The sequence below is a fragment of the Phytophthora infestans genome, genomic scaffold (genome assembly GCF_000142945.1).
Source record: "Phytophthora infestans T30-4 supercont1.23 genomic scaffold, whole genome shotgun sequence".
Taxonomy (NCBI): Eukaryota; Oomycota; class Peronosporomycetes; order Peronosporales; family Peronosporaceae; genus Phytophthora; species Phytophthora infestans.
The window spans coordinates 1728631-1749599 of NW_003303736.1; the positions used below are offsets into that span (position 1 = coordinate 1728631).

Sequence of the window (20969 nt, forward strand, 5' to 3'; positions counted from 1 at the left end):
GAAGGTGAAAGGTAGCCATCAGGGTTTCTTTCAAATCCAGTATTCATGTCTTGATGTCATCAAGGCGCAGAAAGACCCAGTCGGTATCGATAGAATAATTTGGTTGGGCCATCCCGCGCTGTTAACTTTTGCTGTCCTTTGTGAATTTGTCGTGGTGCATCGATGACACTTTCCGCTGTGCTCCTAACCACTGCAAGCAATTCGTCACGGTAATAGTCTATGACCAATCGAGTAAGCGCTACGTTCCTGTCGTGGATGTGCTCTCTACGTCCATAACAAAAAATCGAACCTGAAGCTGCTACATTGCGTTCAAGACTCTGTTGGTAGTAAACTCGCTTCGAAGGACGTTGTGTGCGACTTTGAGGACGCTCTCATTGGAGCAATGCGTACATTCTTCCCTGATATCCGCATGATTGGCTGTTTATTTCACTTTAAACAGACCTGCAGCCGCAAAATAAAGCGATATGGGTACTAAAGATCGAGACGAAGGTGGATATGTCTTCAAGCGTGTTCGACATACTGAGCGTCATTGACCCCAGCAAAATTGCAGTACAAGGAATCGTGTGGGTGAAGGCTAAGATACGAAAAACTTGTGAGACCAAGCTGTTAGTTTGCTCTCGACAAAAAAATGAGAACATTTTGGGAATATTTCCAACGCGCCTGGCTGGATAAATTTGCCCGAACGTTCTGGAACGTGTACGGAATCAATCGGGATATTGTAAGCCGAACGAACAATCCATTAAAGCAATTCCAGCGAGGGATAAAGATGCGATTCAGGCCTCATCCGGCAATGAAGCAATTTGCTGGAGATCATAGCTCATGAGTACGTTCTGCAACGTAATGCAATCATATCAGGAATTGCTGTTCCACCGGAACGAGCTCGATATGTGCTGCCAAGAGCCCCCAGATTACCCCGTGTGGCTGACATTGAAGACTCCGCTTCGGGCAGTGATAGTGAAGTTCAAGTAGACAACGTCGACGTGATTTTTGACCCGTACACTACTGATGTGGCTTCTACAAGCGAAGCAATTGTTGTCTTGGAAGAGGCGGATGCGGACTATGAGCAAGACAACGCGTTCGAGTACGAGGGTGTATTCTAATGGGTACGCAGTATGCTAAATAGCACCTTACATGATAAAGGCACTGAACTGAATATCACTGATAGCACTACATATATACAGGAGCATAAGGAGCCTCATGCGCATTTCGTCATTACGCCGCCCAGCAAGAATTATATAAAGTTATTGAGGCCAGCTGGGAGATACATGAACGCATATGCCTCTATACAGAAAAAATCGCTATAGAATCCGTCTGTCACCGTCATTTGAGCAACAGACCGACAGCACGATATCGGGGCATCTACTCAGTGTATTCCGGGTTGCCTCAAAGATGACCACAATGGTCAGCACCAGTAGTTCAGGTCCACTAGTAGTGCTGCAGCTAACCTGAGAGATCTATTAGATAAATGGTGCAGCTAGAACAAACTATCAAGAGACAGAAAGCAGAAACACAGACCTCATGTACAGCGCAACCCCAACTTCACCCCCAAAGTCGCTCTTCCAAAGTCTCTCACCGATGGAGCACTTGGAACGGGCTACGCTCCCACTCTCACTCGCCCGGAAAGTATCAATATCGTACACACCGATGGAAAAGGGCTTCAGCAGCGTACACTGCTAATGGCACCGTTATCGCCAGGCTGCCACTCCTTTCATCATCTAAATAGATTGATTCTTAGACGGAATTCGTCGGACATCTGGCAGACATTTGCAAATCAGTATCAACTTTGACAGTCTTAAAGGTACAGCACCTTTGTATCGGTCTCATCTGTAAACGGAAGGCGCACGGCGTATTGATCAGAGCTCCGCGCCATTGTTATCTGTCATAATATATTGCCAAGAATACACAAAGGAATACCCCGACTCTACCAGTAATATAGCCCCACATTATCTAGGAAACGTCAAAAGCTTCTCCGACGAGAGTCAATCGTCCAGCAGGCGTTGTGGCTGCGAGCTGAGAAGCTTTTTGGGGGCGTATTTTTTTTAATGATATTTTTTGGCTATTTTCTATGTTATGTCATTTCGGCTTCTGTTTATGACATTTTGGTTTTCTTATAAATCAGAGTATTAATTGTATGTTGAGGGGCTTAATCGTATGCAGCTACGAATGTGAGTGTTTTCATGCACCGTTTTTTTCTAATTTTTTTGGGTGATTATATAGTTTCTGGTTGATGTTTCTAGACTAAATATGCACTATACATGCAGCTGCTGAACTGCAACGTAGTACGCTTCTAGTTGAGTACAATGTTGTGTCCCATCTGGTACGAGTAGCTAATCGTTCTTGCCAGTCCTTCGACCCCAAGGCGCTGGCTTCCTCTCATTCCTCAAATTCGAAGTTTCAGTATCTATTACCGCCTCTTATGAAAGGTGGCTTAGCTTTCCCAATATGGTTGAGCTCTGTTCCTTCGCCTTCGTCGTTAGTTATATGATCGGCCATCAGAATGCTTCAGTTGATGACACTAGTGAGCTTATCCACCGACCGCTTGATCAGCGAGTATACAGCATACTGCGCCTTTTGAGGCCTGTCACGATCCAGGCATCTTGTTGTGTTTACGAGGTCGTCCAGGTGACTTCCGAGCCAGTATATTTCGTAGCATAGCCTGTAGGTCTACGGAGTCTACGAGATGTAGACATGCCAAAACGTGAGTGCAGAGTCAGCCGATTTGGTAAAACTGCTTACAGTCGCACTTAAACACAAAACGTTTTGATCTCGTCGTTGCTCCAGGAAGGGTTGTCCCAATCGTGGTCGAGCTGAATTCGCTCTAAAATTTCCACGACGTGAATCGACAAATAGCGCAGCTGGAAATTCTTCACCTTCTCGTTTTGCTTGATCTTATCTCTGAGCGAGGCTTTGTAGGCCTTGGCTCGATTGCCGTTAGGATTAATGCCGTGGAGCCACAGCCATCTAAGAATCTTGTGCGTTTACTGGGCCAGACGCATAATGCCTTATGGGCTCATAGCCGATGTCCATAGCACATTCGACCAAGTTCTTAGGCAAAGTTCCAGCCAGAACGTGCCCCATCGCTGCTCGAAGATGTCTCACTACTGTGGCCTTGATAGTTCAATTATGGGATTCAATCGGATTTTGGTTTGGCAGCACTTCAGCAGTGTCACTTGCAGTATAGAACCACAAATCACAGGGGTCTGTCCGGTATTCATCTCTAAGCCACTGTGCCTACCCGGCGTCTCCCATTTCTTGACCACTAGCTCGGATAAAACCTCGAACTGGCCAAGCGAGCGCGCTTCGCTGAGTTAATCTAGTTGCGGCTGAATGATTTCTTGGTAGCGCTCACTTGAAGACAAAACAAATTTGTATCTGGCATTGCGATACCAATGTGGCCAGCAGTTCAGAAGTTTAATGTCAGGCCAGACTTGGCGAAAGGCACTTGCGATAGCGGCGGAGTGCTCCATTGATCCGTCGCTTTGCTCCAAAGCTCCACCAAAAACCAAATCACATTTGGCCCTACAGACAGTAAAAAGCCGTACATACGCGAAGGCTGTTTCCGTCCGAGTGAACATGAACGCTATTGGGCAGAACTTATGTTGATACTTGTTCCGTGCCGTGTAACGCACCCCAATGGTACCGAACGAAACTAGTGTCCATCAGCCAAAATAGATCGTATAAGTACCGTCCGTCACACCCAGCTCTTCCGGGGACCTGTCGATCAAACGTTGGCCTAGTATTTGCCTAGGAGCAGTCCCGAACAGTCGCCTGGACGTGAAGATAATCCCGAGAGAAACATCTCCATTTTTTAGAGGATCTGTAAAGCGTACAGTACAAGTAGATCGTGCTGAAGTTGAATGACGGCTGACAAAATCACAATGCATCCGTGCCCAAATCATACTCGAGGTGCTGGTGAAATTGCTAAAGCGTTGCGCACATTCTCGGAGAGCCCCTTTTCATCACGTCGGCGTATTTTGTGATTGTAAAAGCTTCACGTCTTTTTAGTCTCTGTGACCGATTTTTCACTTGTTTGACACTAGCACGTCGATCTGGCGAATTCCTATATCGAACTTAAAGTGTTTTCAAACATTTCTGTGGACCTTGGCCGAAGTCGATGTCCCTTTCGGACTCAGATTCCGTGGAAAAAAAGCTCGGGGGATGACGAACGGTGCCCATCTGAATGTCGTGACGTCTTGACGGCGAGCATGCACTCTGTGGCCTCTAGCTCGGGCCTAAGCCGGTCAATAGCGAGTGCTGCACAGTCTAAAGATACCCCAAGACGTTTTAACGGGCGAATCGAAGGCATATTAAAGAGTGAGTTATGCGGGAAGGCTTAGAAAACTCCGTACGGTAGGCTTACTTTTCTATACTTAAAACTTTTAAAGTTTTATCGCTTGAAATAGAGCGCTACCTACTCTAATACTAAAAAAACGTCAGATTATAATAGACCGTGCACTACATAGAGCGCTGTTACCTCTTTAACAGAAAATCCTGTCTGGTTAATGTCGTCAATACAATGCACAGAGCAATACCTGCTCTTTCACTGGAAATAACGCCAGCTTCTTATAATCTACAATACGAAACCTAATGTAAAACGCCCTAGTTACGGCAAATATTGTCAGCTCCTATAAATAGTTGACAATACAAAACAATAGAGCGCAAATAATTTTATTTCATAGAAAGCATATGTCGATAATACAAAGAAGCCCCTTGAATTTAACTGATCCCCCTGAACATAAAATAGCCTTTTTGCTCATAGAAAAAAGTTTTTCCCAAGCTATTTGGTCTCACATGCAGCGGATCGGGCCGCCACTAGCATTGTTAAATACCTTCGTTGTCAGCTGTAAAGCTATAGTCTATGTCATTGTGCTCGCTACAGTGTATTATCGTTAGTACGACACCCAATGGTTGTCTATGTGTAACCCTCCGAGACAATGCCTGGAGATGTAGAGAGATGAATTGAAGCTAGACATGAGCGGACATGATGAGCAGCATGATGACTTAAGGTCGGAGCGCACACCCGAATAAGATAAACATATCGTCCGGCAAGTGCTACCATAATATTAATATAGCGGTATAGCTCAGCCAAATCAACACAATTTAGCCCACCTTAAATAACATTACGTGCACCTGTGTAGCTAAAGCCCTCCACTGCGTTGCTGATCACTGCCCATCTGTGTGTTCTTCGACAACCACAGACGTTTGCTCATTCTGAAGTAGATATAGAAGGAGGTTAAACGCTGTCTAGCGGGGCCCCAGCTCCGGGATCTTGGTTGCAGTGCTTGGCAAGAAGAAGGAGAATCCACATGTGATAAAGTCTCTCCTTGTCGTCAAGCTCTGCAGCCGCATTGATCCTAAATATATTATATAAATTTGGCGCGCTACTTCAACATCTTATATACCGGAAACTTTCACAGCTGACGTGAGCATAAGATTCACTCTGAGTCAGAGGTGATGTCCAACACTCCCCCTTGCTCACGTAGCATGTCCCAAACTGCAAGTACGACTCGTAACGCTACAGAAAGGAGTACATCTAACGAACTTCGTTGCTTTTAACCTATTGAGTACGAACTTCGCACTGCAATGCCACGCGACCATTGCGTCACCAACCCGTACACGAACATCGGTACAATTGTCAGCTCATCAATGAAACATCGTTGAGAGCTTCCCTGGAGATAGCATATCTTCTTGTGTGCTAGCACCGATTAGCTTGAGTATGACTGAAATTAATCATCATCCAGACCGTAGGATCACCATCGTCCTGGGCCGAAGTGACCTTCGCGTTTCCTTGCTCAGTACCACGAACCACAACTAGTAAATTTCGGAAATACTCAAACTTGAATCTGGCCAGCGGTTTGGTTAAGATGTCTGCTGTCATGTCCATATCTCCGCAATGCTGCACTGCCAGTAGCTCTCTATCTTCGAGATTGCGAACGTAGTGGAACCGGTTTTCGATGTGTTTGCTACCGTTATGCTTCCCAGGCTTCTTCGACATAGAAATAGCTGCAGTGATGTCACACCAAAGTGTTGGCAGGTCGTAATTTCACATGAGTTCATCACAGAGACCACGCAGCCACATAATGCCTCTCGCGCCTTCATTTATCGCAATATATTCGGCTTCCATGGTACTTTGAGCATTTAGTCCCTGCCATCTTGAGCCATACAAAATAGCACCGTCACTCAGCATAGTGATGTACCCGCAGACTGACTGACGGTCCATCTTGTCATTGGAGTAATCTGCATCGCTGTAGGCTTCGATACGTTGCAAATCCACCTTGGTCAAGCTCGATACGACCATACAGAGTCCAAAGTCCTCAGTAGCTTGCAAGTATCGCAGGACACGCTTGACTTGGCATAGTGAACCACACTGAAGCACGACATGTACTATCCGAGATGACGAACGACGTGGGCTGTAACGGGCCTAGAGTGTCCGTTACTAGCTTACACGTAATAATGAGGAAGCGTGCAAGTTCCGCGATAGTGAAACCAAGTGCTAAGTCTGAAGGAAAATCAACTCTGTTTTTATTTAGGTCCAGGGCAGCTTGCCCTGACCACTCAAATACACGTCAAACCCTTATTGGCTGATAATGGGTCTGGCTACCCATATATCAACCAATAGGATGACGGCAGTTCAGCACACGCTAGCCGTGTGCTGCTGCACCTACTTTTGTAATATAAACCTACCTACTTATGTAATGGCGTGGCCCACTACATCACCCCCCTCTTAAAGTTGCACTTACGCAACATAAGCGACGGGCGGGGAACAAATCAATCAAAAGGGAAACAAGAAGAAAATCGTGGCCAACAGGAGCGAACGAGGCGGGGACGAGACAGATCCTGCGCCACGCAGGAGAAGTACAACACGACTTGCACAGCAGACAACAGGAGCGGACGATGGAACAGCAACAGCAGCAGATTCCAGCGACGGCGACGTCGCTGACGAGCGCGACGACCGCGGCACGCGGCACCCACGTGATGAACGAGGCGCTGAGACCCTGGGCCCTGTATGATATCTCCGGAGCGCAAGATCCGGAGTCTCTGGACGAGATGAAGGACCTCTTCCGGCGTTTTCGTGCGCTGCGCCAGAAGCCGGTGGACGGCGTCGACCACAGTGCGCTACAGGAGTCGTGTGCGCCTTCATCCGGCGCTGGAACCGGGAGGCAAGGCGCAGAAGAAGATCTTCGTCGACTGAATCGATACCGGGGAAGAAATCATCGGGGGGCCATTCCTTGGCCGAGCTGCGCGTACGAATCTGCGACAGCGCTTTGAACGCCGACGCCGCATCTGCTACGTGCGAGTTGCTGAAAGACTGCAGAAGATGTGTGTCGTCTCGCCCGACTACCGACGAGTGGAGAGCCCATGTCGCCGAGCATCCGCTCAGTGATCGCGAGAATGCCTGGATCGAGCGTTACCCGCGCTCGCTGTCCGAAAAGGCCAGCGCCGCTAGTCGCGCCGGCTCGCGCCGACACTCATCTTGACGAAGCGCATCTCCGCCGCTCCGTTGGGATTACGAGATCTCGGGTCGTCGTTCTCGGTCGCGCTCGCGCGATCGCCAGCAGCGTCGTTCTCGATCACGTTCGCGTGGTCGTGCAGACTGGAGATCCCGTTCTCGGCCGCCGCGTGATTATTCGCGGCGCTCTCCGGCGCAGGAAGACTGGAGTCGTACTCTTGGATCACATCCGGGACATCGCGAAGAAGATTCGCGCGGGGCTCCCACGTATCTTGGTCCGCCGGAAAGCCAAGCCATCGTACCCTATAGCGGCGCGCGGCGGGAGCCGTGCGACTGGTGGACACATGGCGCTGCCCCGACCGACGGGGAGGGTCTTTATGATCGACAATCTTCTCGACTATCCAGCGGATATCGCCAGCTGAGTCGACAATCGGCGGGGGACCGTCCCGCTGATACGACTGACGTTCTGGTTGGGAGCCGCGAGGAAGATCTCGCGGGGAGCTTCTGGACGGCGTATCAGGAGGCGGAGGAGGCCCAGAGCGCGGCTGCAAAGGCCGTGAGGACTGCGACTGAGACTCGTCAGTCGAATCGGGAGCTCTTGGCGCGCGTGAGGCTTCTTGAGCGCGCGGTACATGGTATTCAGCAGAGCGGGACGGTGGAGCAGGCGCCTGGTGTGAATGGCGCGATGGCTCGGCGCGCGCGTCGGGCGGGGCGGCCGCTATATGCGCCGGCGGCTCAGGAGACTGAGTCGAAGAAGGAATCGTAGCGGGCAGGTATTGCTTGAGTCGTCCGACGTAGAACGTCGGATGTAGTCGCAGCGACGTGGGGATATCCAGTGTGTAAGCCTCGCCAATAACCTTAGTCACCGTAAATGGCCCAATAAAGCGCGGTGCGAGTTTACTCGCGCCGAGGTTGGTGACGGCAGAGTCTCTGATTCCTGAAGTCGACAGGAGCACTCGATCTCCTGTCGCGAACTTTACTGTGTGTTTGCGGCCGCGCTTGTCCGCGTTTTCCTTCTGCTTGTCGACTGCCGTCTACAGCGCGTCGCGGACGTATCGGGTGACTGCTTGGCGCTGGAGGAGGAAGTCTGAGACAGCGGTGTTATCAGCCGGATGTGCCGGTTGCTTTGGCGCGTAGTTCGCTGATGGAGACACCGCGTTAGCGGTGCCAGGATTGATCAAAGCACGATTCGTCCACGAGGCGAGAGGGGACACTGCGTCGCGGGGAGTCGTCAGGGCCTTCCTGGCCTGGGCGTGTGTCACTGCGTTAACAGTCGCTGAAGATGAGGCTGCACTCGAGGAGGAGTCGGCAACCGGTATGGAAACCGGTTGAGGGTCCATTACCGGTGTTGGCGTAGAAGGCTTGTCGGCAACCGGTATGGTAACCGGTTGTGGGTTCAAAACCGGAGTTGTCACAAAGTGGTTGTCGCCTCTTTCACCCCCACCCAGAGTGGAGCCACACGGCGCCGTGGGACGGCCCACGGCGAGGAGAGCTGGAACGCGAGGGTGCCGAGCGTTGTTGACGAAGAAAGGAGTCAAGCCAGTCGACGCGTGAACCGCGTTGTTCAGCGCGAACTCAGCAAGCGGAAGGAACGAGCTCCAGCTCGTAAACGACGTCGCATAGCTGCGAAGTACGTCCTCAAGGACGCGATTAACTCGCTCGGTTTGGCCATCCGTCTCCGGATGAGCGGCCGTCGACATCAGCAGCTTTGTCCCTGATAGCTCGAAGAGCTTCGTCCAGAAAGCAGACGTGAACCGCGGATCGCGGTCCGAAACAATGGACTCGAGCATGCCATGATGACGGAAGACTGCATCCACGAAGTGCACCGCGGTATCGGTCGCGGTGATCGTATCCGGGACCGGGATGAGGTGAACCATCTTGCTGAACCTGTCGACGAATACCAGGACACCGGAGCGCCCGGCGGAGTCGGGTGGGAGGCCAAAGACGAAGTCCATCGACACCGAGCGCCATGCCTCGGTGGCCACTGGTAAGGGACGCAGGGGAGCCTGCGATGACGCGGACGGTTTCACGCGTTGGCAGATCTCGCAGGTCCTCACCCACTTGCGCACCCACTTATACATGTGGGGCCAGTAAAAGTCGCGCGACACCGCGGCGAATGTCTTCTCACGGCCCAAGTGAGCGCCAAGGGGGATATCGTGGAACTCGTGGATGATCCGCGAGCGCAAGTCAGGATCGATCGATGCTGTACGTTAACAGCTCGTCTTCAATCCGATACCTATCGATCTGATGGCGTGTGGAGCGGGACAAAGCACTCAGTGTCTCTTCACTGGGCGAGCGGAGATGTTCCAGAATACTCGAATAGACCGGATCGAATTCATACGCAGTCCGGATTTCGTCGCGGAGTCGGGTTTCTGAAGACACGCTCGTCAGGTTCAATCCCGACGCCAAGCACATAGCACAGTTGTCTTCGTCGTCTTCATCATGCAGCGGTTGTCGACCCAGCGAATCGCGTGGGTCGTAATCTGGACGACGAGACAGAGCATCTGCAAGGATGTTGTTCTTGCCGGGTTTGTAGTGAACCACGAAATTATACTCGGAGAAGAAGACAACCAGCGAGCCATTCGCTGGGAAAGATGAGGGCTCTTCATCGCTGTCCTTAGCGATGCGTGATCGGTATACACTGCGAAGGTTTGCTCGCCGAGTAAGTACACTCTGAATTTAATCAGAGCGTAGCGCATCGCGAGAAGCTCCTTGTCGTGGACAGGATAGTTGCGCTCCGCTGGCTTCATCTGTCGAGACTGATAGCTGACGACCCGTTCACGTCCTTCGTCGTCAAACTGCATCAGCGCACAGCCGATGGCAAAGTCGCTCGCGTCGCAAACGACGTGATATGGTTTCGAGTCGTCGGGAAGAGCTAGGATCGGCGCCTCAGCGAGGCTCTTCTTCACTGAGTCGAAGGCGGCTTGGTGCGCGGGTGACCAGACCCATGTGGCATCTTTCTTCAGGAGTGATGAGAGGGGCTGGATCAATCCGGCGTAATTCTTCGTGTACTTGTGGAGATAATTTGCTAGCCCCAACCACTGACGCAACTCAGTGGGGTTCTTTGGTGACGGCCATGCGCAGATAGAGGACACCTTCTCCGGGTCGGCGCGAACGCCGTCCTTGCCCACGAAGCAGCCCAGCACCGGAATCTCCGGCGCGCAGAAGATACACTTCTTCAGGTTCGCGTACAACTTGTTCTCGCGCATCACTTGGAAGACCTGTTTTAAGTGCCTCAAGTGGACTTCTATCGCGCTGAGACCATCCTCAGCGCGGCTGTGCACGAAGATGTCGTCGAAGTAGCTCGGTGCGAAGTCTCGAAGCGGACGCAGCACATGGGAGACCATGCGATTGAACGTGGCGGGAGCATTCTTCAAGCCTTGTGGCATCACAAGCCACTCCCAGAGCATACCGCTGGGGGTGCTGACCACTGTCAGGGGGATGTCGCTCGGTCTCATCAAGATCTGATAGAATCCATCGGTCAAGTCGATGGCGCTGAAGACGACACTGCCCGCCATGGTGTCGAGCACCATGTCCTTCCGGGAATTGGGGTTTGCGCGGGGATGGTCGCATCATTCAACTTGTTAAAGGCATGAAACGATGCGCCCATCCGGCTGTGGGCTTTCTTTCACACAGAACGGTTGGGGCTCGAATGTGGGAGAGACACTCTTCACGCACGTGACCCGCTTTACGGCGATTCTCGAAGAAGTCGTCGATGGCCTTGACTTGGTCTCGCGGCAGCGGCCACTGCCGCGTCACACAGTACTTCGAACCCGGGCGCGAGATCGATCTCGTGGCGGACGCCTCGATCGGCAGGCAGTTCGGCTGGAATCTTATCGGGAAAGACGTCCGCGTATTCGCGGACGGTCTCGTACACTGGATTACCAGACTCGCGCAAGGACTCCCAGGACTGCGCTGCGGATCGCTCCTCGCGAGCGGACTTCGGTTCGGCGCTTTCGGGACGGGTGGATCCGTCGTCATCACTGACGGTGTTCCCTTCGAGTGGCGTAGACGAAGTGTCTGTGATCAGGCAGACCTGCTCAACCTCTCCAACCTTGAGACCACGAAGGAAGTTCTTCCAGGAGAGACCTGGAAGCCGGGTGATCGATTGAGCGTCGCGAGGTGGACACACAAGATCGACGGTGCGCTGACGGTCCATGCCGTCGTCCACGTGCTCAATGACACAGACCGACTCCGTCTGTGAGATGCCGCTCGGTGCAGTTTCACGTCGTGGCTTCAAATGACGGCGCTTCGACTTCTTTGCCCGGCGCCTCGAGTGTGTACTCGAGGAGGAAGAATCGCTCTCGCTGGAATATGTATCACCCCGCTCTAGGCACTGAAGCTCACTCTCGACTGTGCCGGTCACACGCGGGGGCCACTGCTTGACCGCGTGGTCGCTCGGCGGGAGCTCCAACTGCTCGACCACCGGCTCGGGTGACGGGAGCCTCGACTGCTCGACCGCCGTGTTGCATTGCGGGGACCCATGCTCGACCGCCATATTGTGCTGCGGGAACTCATGCTCGACCGCTGTGGTGCGCCGCGGGAACCCATGCTCGACCGCAGTTGTGCGCTGCGGGAACCCATGCTCGACCGCTTGCTCGTATTGCGGGAGCCCCTGCTCGACCGCCATCGTGTTCTTGCCCTCGCCTCGCGGCGAGGAGTCTTCGTGCAACAGCACTGCGCAAGCCGTGCAGAGAGGGCCATCGCTCACTCTGTGTCCAGCCTGCGTCGTGGACGACCGGTCCACGACGGTGACGTGGGGCCAGTCCTTCTGGGCAATCAGGAGGTGGGTGAACACCTCGCTCACGTCGAAACCGCTGCGGTGTTTAACCGAGCGGGCCAACCAGTCAATCTCTGGTTGATACCGTGACAACCACGGGATGCCCAGGATGCAATCGAATGCGTAGTTCATCTCAATCACGAGGAAGTCGTCATTGCTGCGAAAGCCGTCGAAAGTGTACGGCAACGTAATCTCGCGCCGCGCGACGTGGCGCGGCTTTCCGTCAGCAAGCTTGACTACAACCTGTCCGCGACCGTTGCGGACAGCGATTTCGCTGGGTAGCGTCGACAAACACGACTCACGGAAGAAGTTGTTTGTCGCTCCTGAGTTCACAAGCGCGCGTAGTGGACGTCGGGCGCCGGCGACATGGAGGCTGATGATGATCAGTCTTGAGTCGCCCGACGCTGTGGTGGCATTGAAGTGTGCGTGTAGCACGCGAGGGCTAGAAGGTTGGGTTGCCACCGGGGGACCCGGACCTCCATTCCAGCCAGTAGGGCGCCCCGCACCTACTGGCCCTGACCGTTTTTTGGCTGATCGGTAGGAGAGGCATCGACAGTATGCGTGAGCACTGGCGCGGGCGCGCGGCACTCAGCCGCGCGATGTCCAACCTTCCGACAGCGGAAGCAAGTGAGGGATCGACTGGGACGACCACCATTCGCGCGAGGGACTGCACGACGGCGGTTGCTTGACGCGTCAATCGCGTCGATCTCCATCGGCTCCGGAGCTGACTCTTGAGCTTCCGCGGACATTGCCCGCGCGTACGACGCCGCCACCACGTAGTCTTCACGAAGTGCGAGAGCAAATGCCTCCTCGAGTGAGGAGGGTTCCCGCTCGAGTCAGACAGTATCGCGTCATGCCTTCACGCATGCCGAACACGAAGACGTGGACTTGAGATGCCATGTCAATCGGATTGGTGACGAAGCAGGACGCGAGGTGGCGTGTCTTCTGGACGTAGTCGCGCATGGTCATCTTGCCTTGTCGCAGAGCGAAGAACTCTGCGCGCACTCGGGACTCGTCTTGTGGAGGCTCGAAGGCGAGACGAAGATCACTCTGGAGGGCCTCCAGGGAGGATAACGCATCGTTGTTTACGACCAGTTTGCCGAGTGCCCACTCCTTGGCTTTCCCGGCCAGTCGGGAAAGTAAGAAGTTAACTTTCGCTCCTTGCGCCTCGATCATCCTCGAGGCGATAGCGATGTCGACTTCGCGAAACCAGCGATTCAACGGAAGGCGATTCGCTCCTTCACCGGAGTAGGTTGACGTTTCCAACTTGACGATGTCATTCCTCGAGGAACGCGAGGGAGTTGTCGCTCGCCGATTCGCGTCGGCGAGCTCGCGTTCCATGAACTCTTGAGCTGCTTGACGTTGTTGATCGGGAGTCGCTGAGCTCAGCAGCGACGCGACAACAGCCTCACCGGACACCGCCGCAAGGCGGTGAAAGGCTTCCCACTCGACACGAGTGAGATGAGGGAAAGCAGCATGCTCCAGGGTTGGCCCTGAAGCTTCAGACGTCTGGCCTTGGCTCATTGTGAACTTGGTCATGGGAAGGACTACAAAGTGCTACCAGGTGTAACGGGCCTAGAGTGTCCGTTACTAGCTTACACGTAATAATGAGGAAGCGTGCAAGTTCCGCGATAGTGAAACCAAGTGCTTAGTCTGAAGGAAAATCAACTCTGTTTTTATTTAGGTCCAGGGCAGCTTGCCCTGACCACTCAAATACACGTCAAACCCTTATTGGCTGATAATGGGTCTGGCTCCCCATATATCAGCCAATAGGATGACGGCAGTTCAGCACACGCTAGCCGTGTGCTGCTGCACCTACTTTTGTAATATAAATCTACCTACTTATGTAATGGCGTGGCCCACTACATGGGCAATATCCGGCCTAGATCCTGAGACGAGATACTGAAATGCTCCAACAGCTTCTCTACACGGCAAATTACTAATGTCAGTAGACGAATTTTCGGTGATAGTGTCCACTGCTGTTGCTTCAGGTGTAGCGACGCCATGACAGTCGTGCATATGAAATCTGCGTAGCACCTCGTCTATGTAGCTGAGATGACTGAAGAATACACTGCCACTTGCACGATTGATGGTCACTTCTATCCCCAATAGGTACTTGACTGGTTCAAGCTCCACTCATATCAAAGCTGGTTGTTAATTTTCGGCCAATGGCTTCGCGCCGAGCTTGTTCTCCCATGAGCAGCAAGTCGTCAGCATAAACTGTCAGGCGTATGACCACCTCCCCCTTAAATAAAGGTCATGGTCGCTTTCCAAGCGAATCAATCCAAGCGCAACGAGATGTTGATGCAGCGTCTTGTTCCAGACATGCGGGGCTTGTTTCAAGCCGTATAGCGACTTGATCAGCTGACAAATCCGCTAATATCCAGGCGAGCGACGGCCTTGAGGTAATTCCATGAAGACTAGCTCTGCTAATTTCCGTGGAGAAAGGCTGTTTTTAACAACGTATTGGAAAACAGCCTACTGCCGTTGAACTGCAAAATAAATGACCACTCGAATCGTGTCAAAGCGAATCGCCGGAGCAAAAGTCTCCACAAGAATCCACACACCATGTCTGCGTAGCGGATCCAGCTCTTCGTTCATGGCTGCCTGCCATTGCGACGCAAATTTTGAGCGAATGGCTTACTTGTAAGTGGCTGGAAAAGGTACATCCCGAGAGTGCAATTTCGATTCACTAGTTGGTCGTAACTCGCTCTGCGAAACAGCGGGATGAAGCTCAAAATCATCCAGTCGAGAGCTTCTTTTTCGATTTCCTCCAAATCGTGAAACTTTTTGCCAAGCCACAGTATCACCTTCAGCAATATTTACAATGGGAGTATTCCCTGGAACTTCCAGTGGAAGTACACTGATATTAGACTGATCATCGGCAAGAGCAGGATTGGTAGGGATAGCAGCATCAGGCGGCTTCACGGCAACTTGAACTTGGTTGGTCTGCACGAGAATACTCTGTCTGTCTAAATCTAACCGTACAGCGTCGTCTAACTGCATTTGCAATGATACAAGCGATACCCTCGCTGGAAGATCATGATCGCCATGGTTAAAAGCATACTCAATAGCATGCCCATATAGTTGCGCGCCACTGTGTAGTCTGCGGCAAATGTTAAGTCTCCACCGATGAGTCGAAACTGCCCCGCTCGAGAGATCCAAAACTTTATAGCCATATGTAGCAGGAGAGTACCCTATGAGGATTGAAGTCTCAACTCTAGACGACAATTTCTTCTTCTTAGATCGCGCTCCACTAGCAATGTGGTAGTATGCCAGGCGTCCCCAGGTCCTTAAGCACGCCACATCAGGCAAGTGACCGGAAAACGTTTCGTGTGGTGTCATCCCTTCTAAGTCTCTCGTCGTTGTGACGTTCAGCGTGTAGACAACATGCTGCGCGGCCTCTCCCCACAGTTACTCCGGAAGGTTTGTCATATGAAAAAGAGCTCGAACCTTAGGCAAAACGATTCCGTTCGAACACTCAATGATACCGTTCTCTTGTGGAGTATAGCCATCGGTTGTTGACAGATAAATCCCCTCTTTAGCGCTGAATTCCTGAAGGCATGTGTTTATCGAGCTCTCTCCCTTGGTCCAAGTGTATTTATTCTACGCGCCAGTTCTTAGCTCGATATTTCACATGCTGGCGGTTCACAAGCGTGATGAGGTGTGGTTTCACGTCACTTCTGTGTCGCAGGAGATAGATCCACTTGTATCTGTTGAATTCGTCAACTACAACCAAGAAAGCGGTACTCCCATCAATAGTGAGCTCATTCACTGAACAAACATCGACATGAAGTCGTTGTAAGGGGTGTGTCGTATGTACTAACCGCTTTGGGTGAGTTATTCGAACTTTCTTGTCATGAACACACGGAATCCAGCTGGATAACGTGTCTCCCTTTCCAGCAGCAATATTCAGACCGTGAACAGCTTTCTTCTTGTCCATGTCTCGGATCGTCGATACGCTTGCATGTACGAATCGCTTACGCCAGACCGTCAAAGGTACGGACTTACTGGAGCTCACTACTGTACTGAAGAATATAGATTTCTTCTTATTGTGCTGGCGTGATGACCACAATCGATGCAAATAGCCAACTTTTAGAAACTTGAGGCGCATTCCTTCTTTGGTCAAATAGCAGAGCGACTGATCCGCAGACATGGAGACAAAGTAATTCAGTTGTGTCTGCATGTAATCCTGCGAGAGCCAGTTGATAAGTGCATCTAGCACATAGTAGACATCAGGAAGAAGTCGCTTATCCTGGCGTCCTGTTAGCTCGTTAGCGATCAAGAATTCCACAGTACCAGCTTGTTTAATGCGCACAGTATTTTCATTTGCGCACAGCATTTCAAGACCATCACCACTTGCCGAGATCTCGGTGAGCTGTGAAAGATCGTTGCAGATGCTCGCCGTCGCACCGCTGTCCAAGCACCACTCCACTACATCAGGACCTCCCACCGACAAAACTCCACCGATATTCGCCATGAATGACTTAGGATCAGCCTTGTCATGCCGACCACCACCTCGATCACCACGACGACCGCCTCCTAGACTAGACGGCCTTCTGCTACCGTTGTTTTTCTGTTGGTTGCCAGAGTTCTGGTCATCCTTCTGTCAGTCTTCTCGATACCAGTGGCCTAGTTTTCCACACATCGCACACGGTCGTCGCTGCATAGCTTCCTTCACTGACCGTCGGCGGCTCTGGCTCTCCCTGCCTTGATGCTGGTAGTAGCCGTGGCCGTCATTCCCTCCAGTCGAAAACTGAAAAACTGCATTTGTAGTAGATTGGCCCCCTTGAGAACCTGTAGAATTACCACCGCTTTGAGACATATTGCCACTGGATGGAAGTCGCATATTTTCCTCCTGCTCTCTTGCCAATAGTCGTCCACGTACTTGACCGGCTTCAAACTCCCTGGCTTTCATCCTTGCTCCAACAAACTCTGTACGCAGGTCCGGGAATACTTCAAGGGCATTAGTGAGGAGAAGTCGGGCAAGTTCAGCATCTTCAAGAGGGTGCCCAAGCGTCACGAGGTCTTCTTGTAGCTGCATAACAGCGTCGATGTACGTGTCGACACGCTCACGTTTAGTCAGTTTCCGCGCAAACATCGCGGTCTTGATCAGGATGTCGTTCTTGGCGGTGCTTCCAGCATTGTATTCTTTCTCGATCTCTACAAATAGCTGTACAGGATCACAGCTAACAAGCAGTCGCCTGTACCGACCGGCTAAGCGCGGGTCGAGCGAGTCAGGGATGACAGCTTGAGCCTTGAGCCAGCGTTCGTTCCAGTGACGCTTCTTGGCAAAGCTCCAGGAGCTGTCTTAAACCACTTCTCGGATCCCTAAAGACCACAATTTTTGTACCTTGACTTTTAACTCGATCGCTGTCCGCCATAGCTCATAGTCATCAGCACCAGTGAGCTTAGGCACTTCGAGGGTTAGAGTGTCCCTAACCGCGGACCGACTACGCTTCTTATTGCTGGAGCCTTTCTTCTTGGTAGCACGCTTTCGCTTAGAGCTGCTTCGCCCTTCCGAGCTACTTGAACTTGAGTCAGACGCACTACAGTCTCACGAGATATTGGAATGCACAGAGCTCGCAGAACTGCTGCTTGCGGAAGCACCGCCGGACGATGGTGACGACGGTGTCGAGCCTGACGGCTCCGACGCCGCTTCACTGGAGTTGTTCCCGGTGTCTTTGCTGCCCTCCTTGCGACCCTTCGGCTCAGCTCGGACCGCCTTCCTTGATGATCCTTGGCCACGAAGAGAGGCCCTGTTTAGGATCATAACCAGACGTTTCCTCATTCTGAAGTAAATATAGAAGGAAGTTGAACGCTCTCTAGCGGGGCCTCAGCTCCGGGATCTTGGTTGCAGTGCTTGGCAAGGAGAAGGAGAATCCACATGTGATAAAGTCTCTCCTTGTTGTCAAGCTATGCAGCCGCATTGATCTTAAATATATTATATAAATTTGGCGCGCTACTTCAACATCTTATCTACCGGAAACTTTCACAGCTGACGTGAGCATAAGATTCACTCTGAGTCAGAGGTGATGTCCAGCAACCACGCTGAGTTCGTGATTTATTGCGTAGCTGATGATCCAATCTGCCGTGCTAAGCAGATCGAAGTAAATCAAGGCACTACGACAGAGTACATATTTCGTTGGGACAATAATTAGGCAAGCCTGAAGCTAAAAAGGGGGCAGGCGGCTTTACTAGCAAGTTCCTTTATAACTAATTCTGTAGAAGTGTGTAGTGGAAATGCACTTCGTGTAGCCATGCGACATATGAATAGCTCCTATCTGTATGAGCTCCTATATACCGGGGTTTTGTGGTCGGTAATTCATCTCTTGCATCAACCTCGCCAATTATCGGTTATACTTTTGTCCGACGTTTTGTGGGAATCGCGATTTGCTCCCATCCCGATATAAAGAGAACATAATGAGCTTTTTAAGAAAATGTCAGTCCGACGCCATTGCCCGACGAATTTTGGGGAATGCCCTTTCTTCAACCAAAAACAGATTTGACCTTACCAAGTTAAGGACGTTCAAATCTAGGCACATTAGCAATTTAAAACAAAATCTACCTAAAAAAGGTCAGGCTTTTTAGGAAAAGCTTTTTGCTGAAGAAAAGTGAAAATCGTGCACAATCAAGTTGCCTGGTGCTGTAGCGAAAAAGAACGAACTGTGCTCTTTGACGATCTGCGATGCAGCGAAGGCACGCGCTTTGACTCACAGACTGTGAGAACAAAGGTCGTTGTTTGCTGACGCGTGCTTCGCACCACCAGAAGCCTCTGATTGGCAGTCCACATATCAGCACAGCAATAAATCGCGAAAACCTACACTATTTGACAGCTGAGTTGGACCACCTGGCCAATTGCCGCCTGAACTGACAACAGCCGCGTGTCTGGACCATCGGAAGCCCTACAAAGTCCAAGTCAAAACAAGGATGCGCCGCATTTCAGCGTGTGCCGGCACGCGCGCGAGATTCGACCAATCAAACGGCGGTGCGCCACGCGCTCTTCAATTTGGAGCACGCTTGGCTTGACAGACGACACGCACTCCAACAGCGCGGCATTGACTCTCTCCGCCGCTTCGGTCTCGCTTTGCCACACTCATTCCTAGCGCCATGTTTTTCGTTTTCATGGAGCATAACTGAATTGAACCGGCGACCAAACGCTTGGCGACTGCATCCCATTGCACACTTCCACCCATTGACTGACACTGCAACTACATACTTCGAAGTACTACAAACACAACGATGAGTGGCAAGTCAGACATTTCGTTCCTGCTGAACCCGCAGCCCACAGTCGAAGAATGGTCCATGCAGTTAACTCCGCCCATGTCACCGTCACCGTCAGCCACGGCTGCACGACTGACTGCAATGGCGCAGAGTCCGGCCGCGTCAGCCATGTCGTCATCGCTCCTGCTCCTGGGTTCGTGCATCGCGCCACGCGAGAAGATGAGCAGTAGCTATCATTGTGTGAACACCACGAGTAAGAAACCGCTGCTTCCAGCGCTGTCACTCGCTGCATTGTGCGAAGCGAGTAGTGGCAGCAGCAACTACAATAGCAGTGGCGCCGAGTCTAGCTGCAGTGACGATGACAACGAGGAACCAACCACCGAAGCAACGTCATCGACATCGACTAAGACGCAACATACAACCTACACGACTACTGATCCGAAGCCCACCACCGCCGCTAAACTCAAGCCCAAGAAGACTCGGACAGCACGCACTCGAGTCCACAAGAGCCGCACGCCACCCTGCCAGGTCGAGGGGTGCACGAACATTGCTGTGTCTCGTGGCTGTTGCGTCCGTCATGGCGGTGGCTCTCGGTGCCCAGTGACGGGATGCCCCAACCGCGCCAAGCTGTACAAGAAGTGTTTCCAGCACGGTGGCTTCAAGACGTGCGCGACCGAGGGATGTACGCGCAAAGCGAAGCGGTACGGCCACTGCTGGTCGCACGGCGGTGGTCGAATCTGCGAGGTTCCTGATTGTGAGAAGGTGTCTACACAGGGCGGTCTGTGCTGGGCTCACGGCGGTGGCAACCGTTGCAAACTGGAGGGCTGCAGTCGCCGTTCGTACCAGAAGTATGGGTACTACTGCGTGGATCACGCGTCTCGGAACAAGGTCGAGTCTGCAGATTGAATCGGTTGAACGAGTGATAGTTCTGTAGTTGAAAGTTTTTGGTAGCTTGGTTAAATATTTACAGAAATCTGCCTGAATAAGGAACGCCTGATATAAATTAAGAAAGAGATTGCATAAGCTGACAATGCCTTGCTAAAAACAGACTATGATATCGGATCATGTGCATATATTGAATTAAGTTAGGCTAAATTGAAGATTCGACTTTTGAATGAGACCAGAGTGATTCCAAGTGCTGAATCGTGGAAGCGCTATCTTTAGACAATGCAGCCTCGCACCAGAGCAGTACATTTAGCTGGTCGACGCTGTACGGGTTGCCGAGGGCCTTCGCCTAGGCGATCCGCTCAGCTAGCTCATTATACGACAGATTAGGTGAGCGAGCAGCCTCGAGAAGGCTGCTCGCTCACCTCGAGAAGGATGGCTACCTTCTCGGACCACGTGAGGCGGAGACGATTGGAGGAAATGGGGGTGCTGAGGACGCAGTCGGCTAGTAAGGTTGAATGTAAGTGTAGGAATGAAGCTCGGCTCGTAGGGCTTGAAGCGAAGGAGGGTCACTGCGCGCCATTTTTAAAATAGAAATCAATGTCAGTGCCTGGATTGTTTCGTCAGTAC

The 20969-nt window shown here is 51.9% G+C and overlaps 1 protein-coding gene across 1 annotated transcript; it reads left to right on the forward strand.

Moving 5' to 3' along the window:
* Nucleotides 1–19472: 19472 nt before the first annotated feature.
* PITG_11443 (uncharacterized protein) lies at nucleotides 19473–20360 on the forward strand (the record flags this gene model as incomplete). Its single annotated transcript, XM_002900974.1, has 1 exon — nucleotides 19473–20360. One exon carries the CDS (start codon nucleotides 19473–19475, stop codon nucleotides 20358–20360), a length of 888 nt encoding a protein of 295 aa, XP_002901020.1.
* Between the last annotated feature and the right edge of the window lie 609 nt (nucleotides 20361–20969).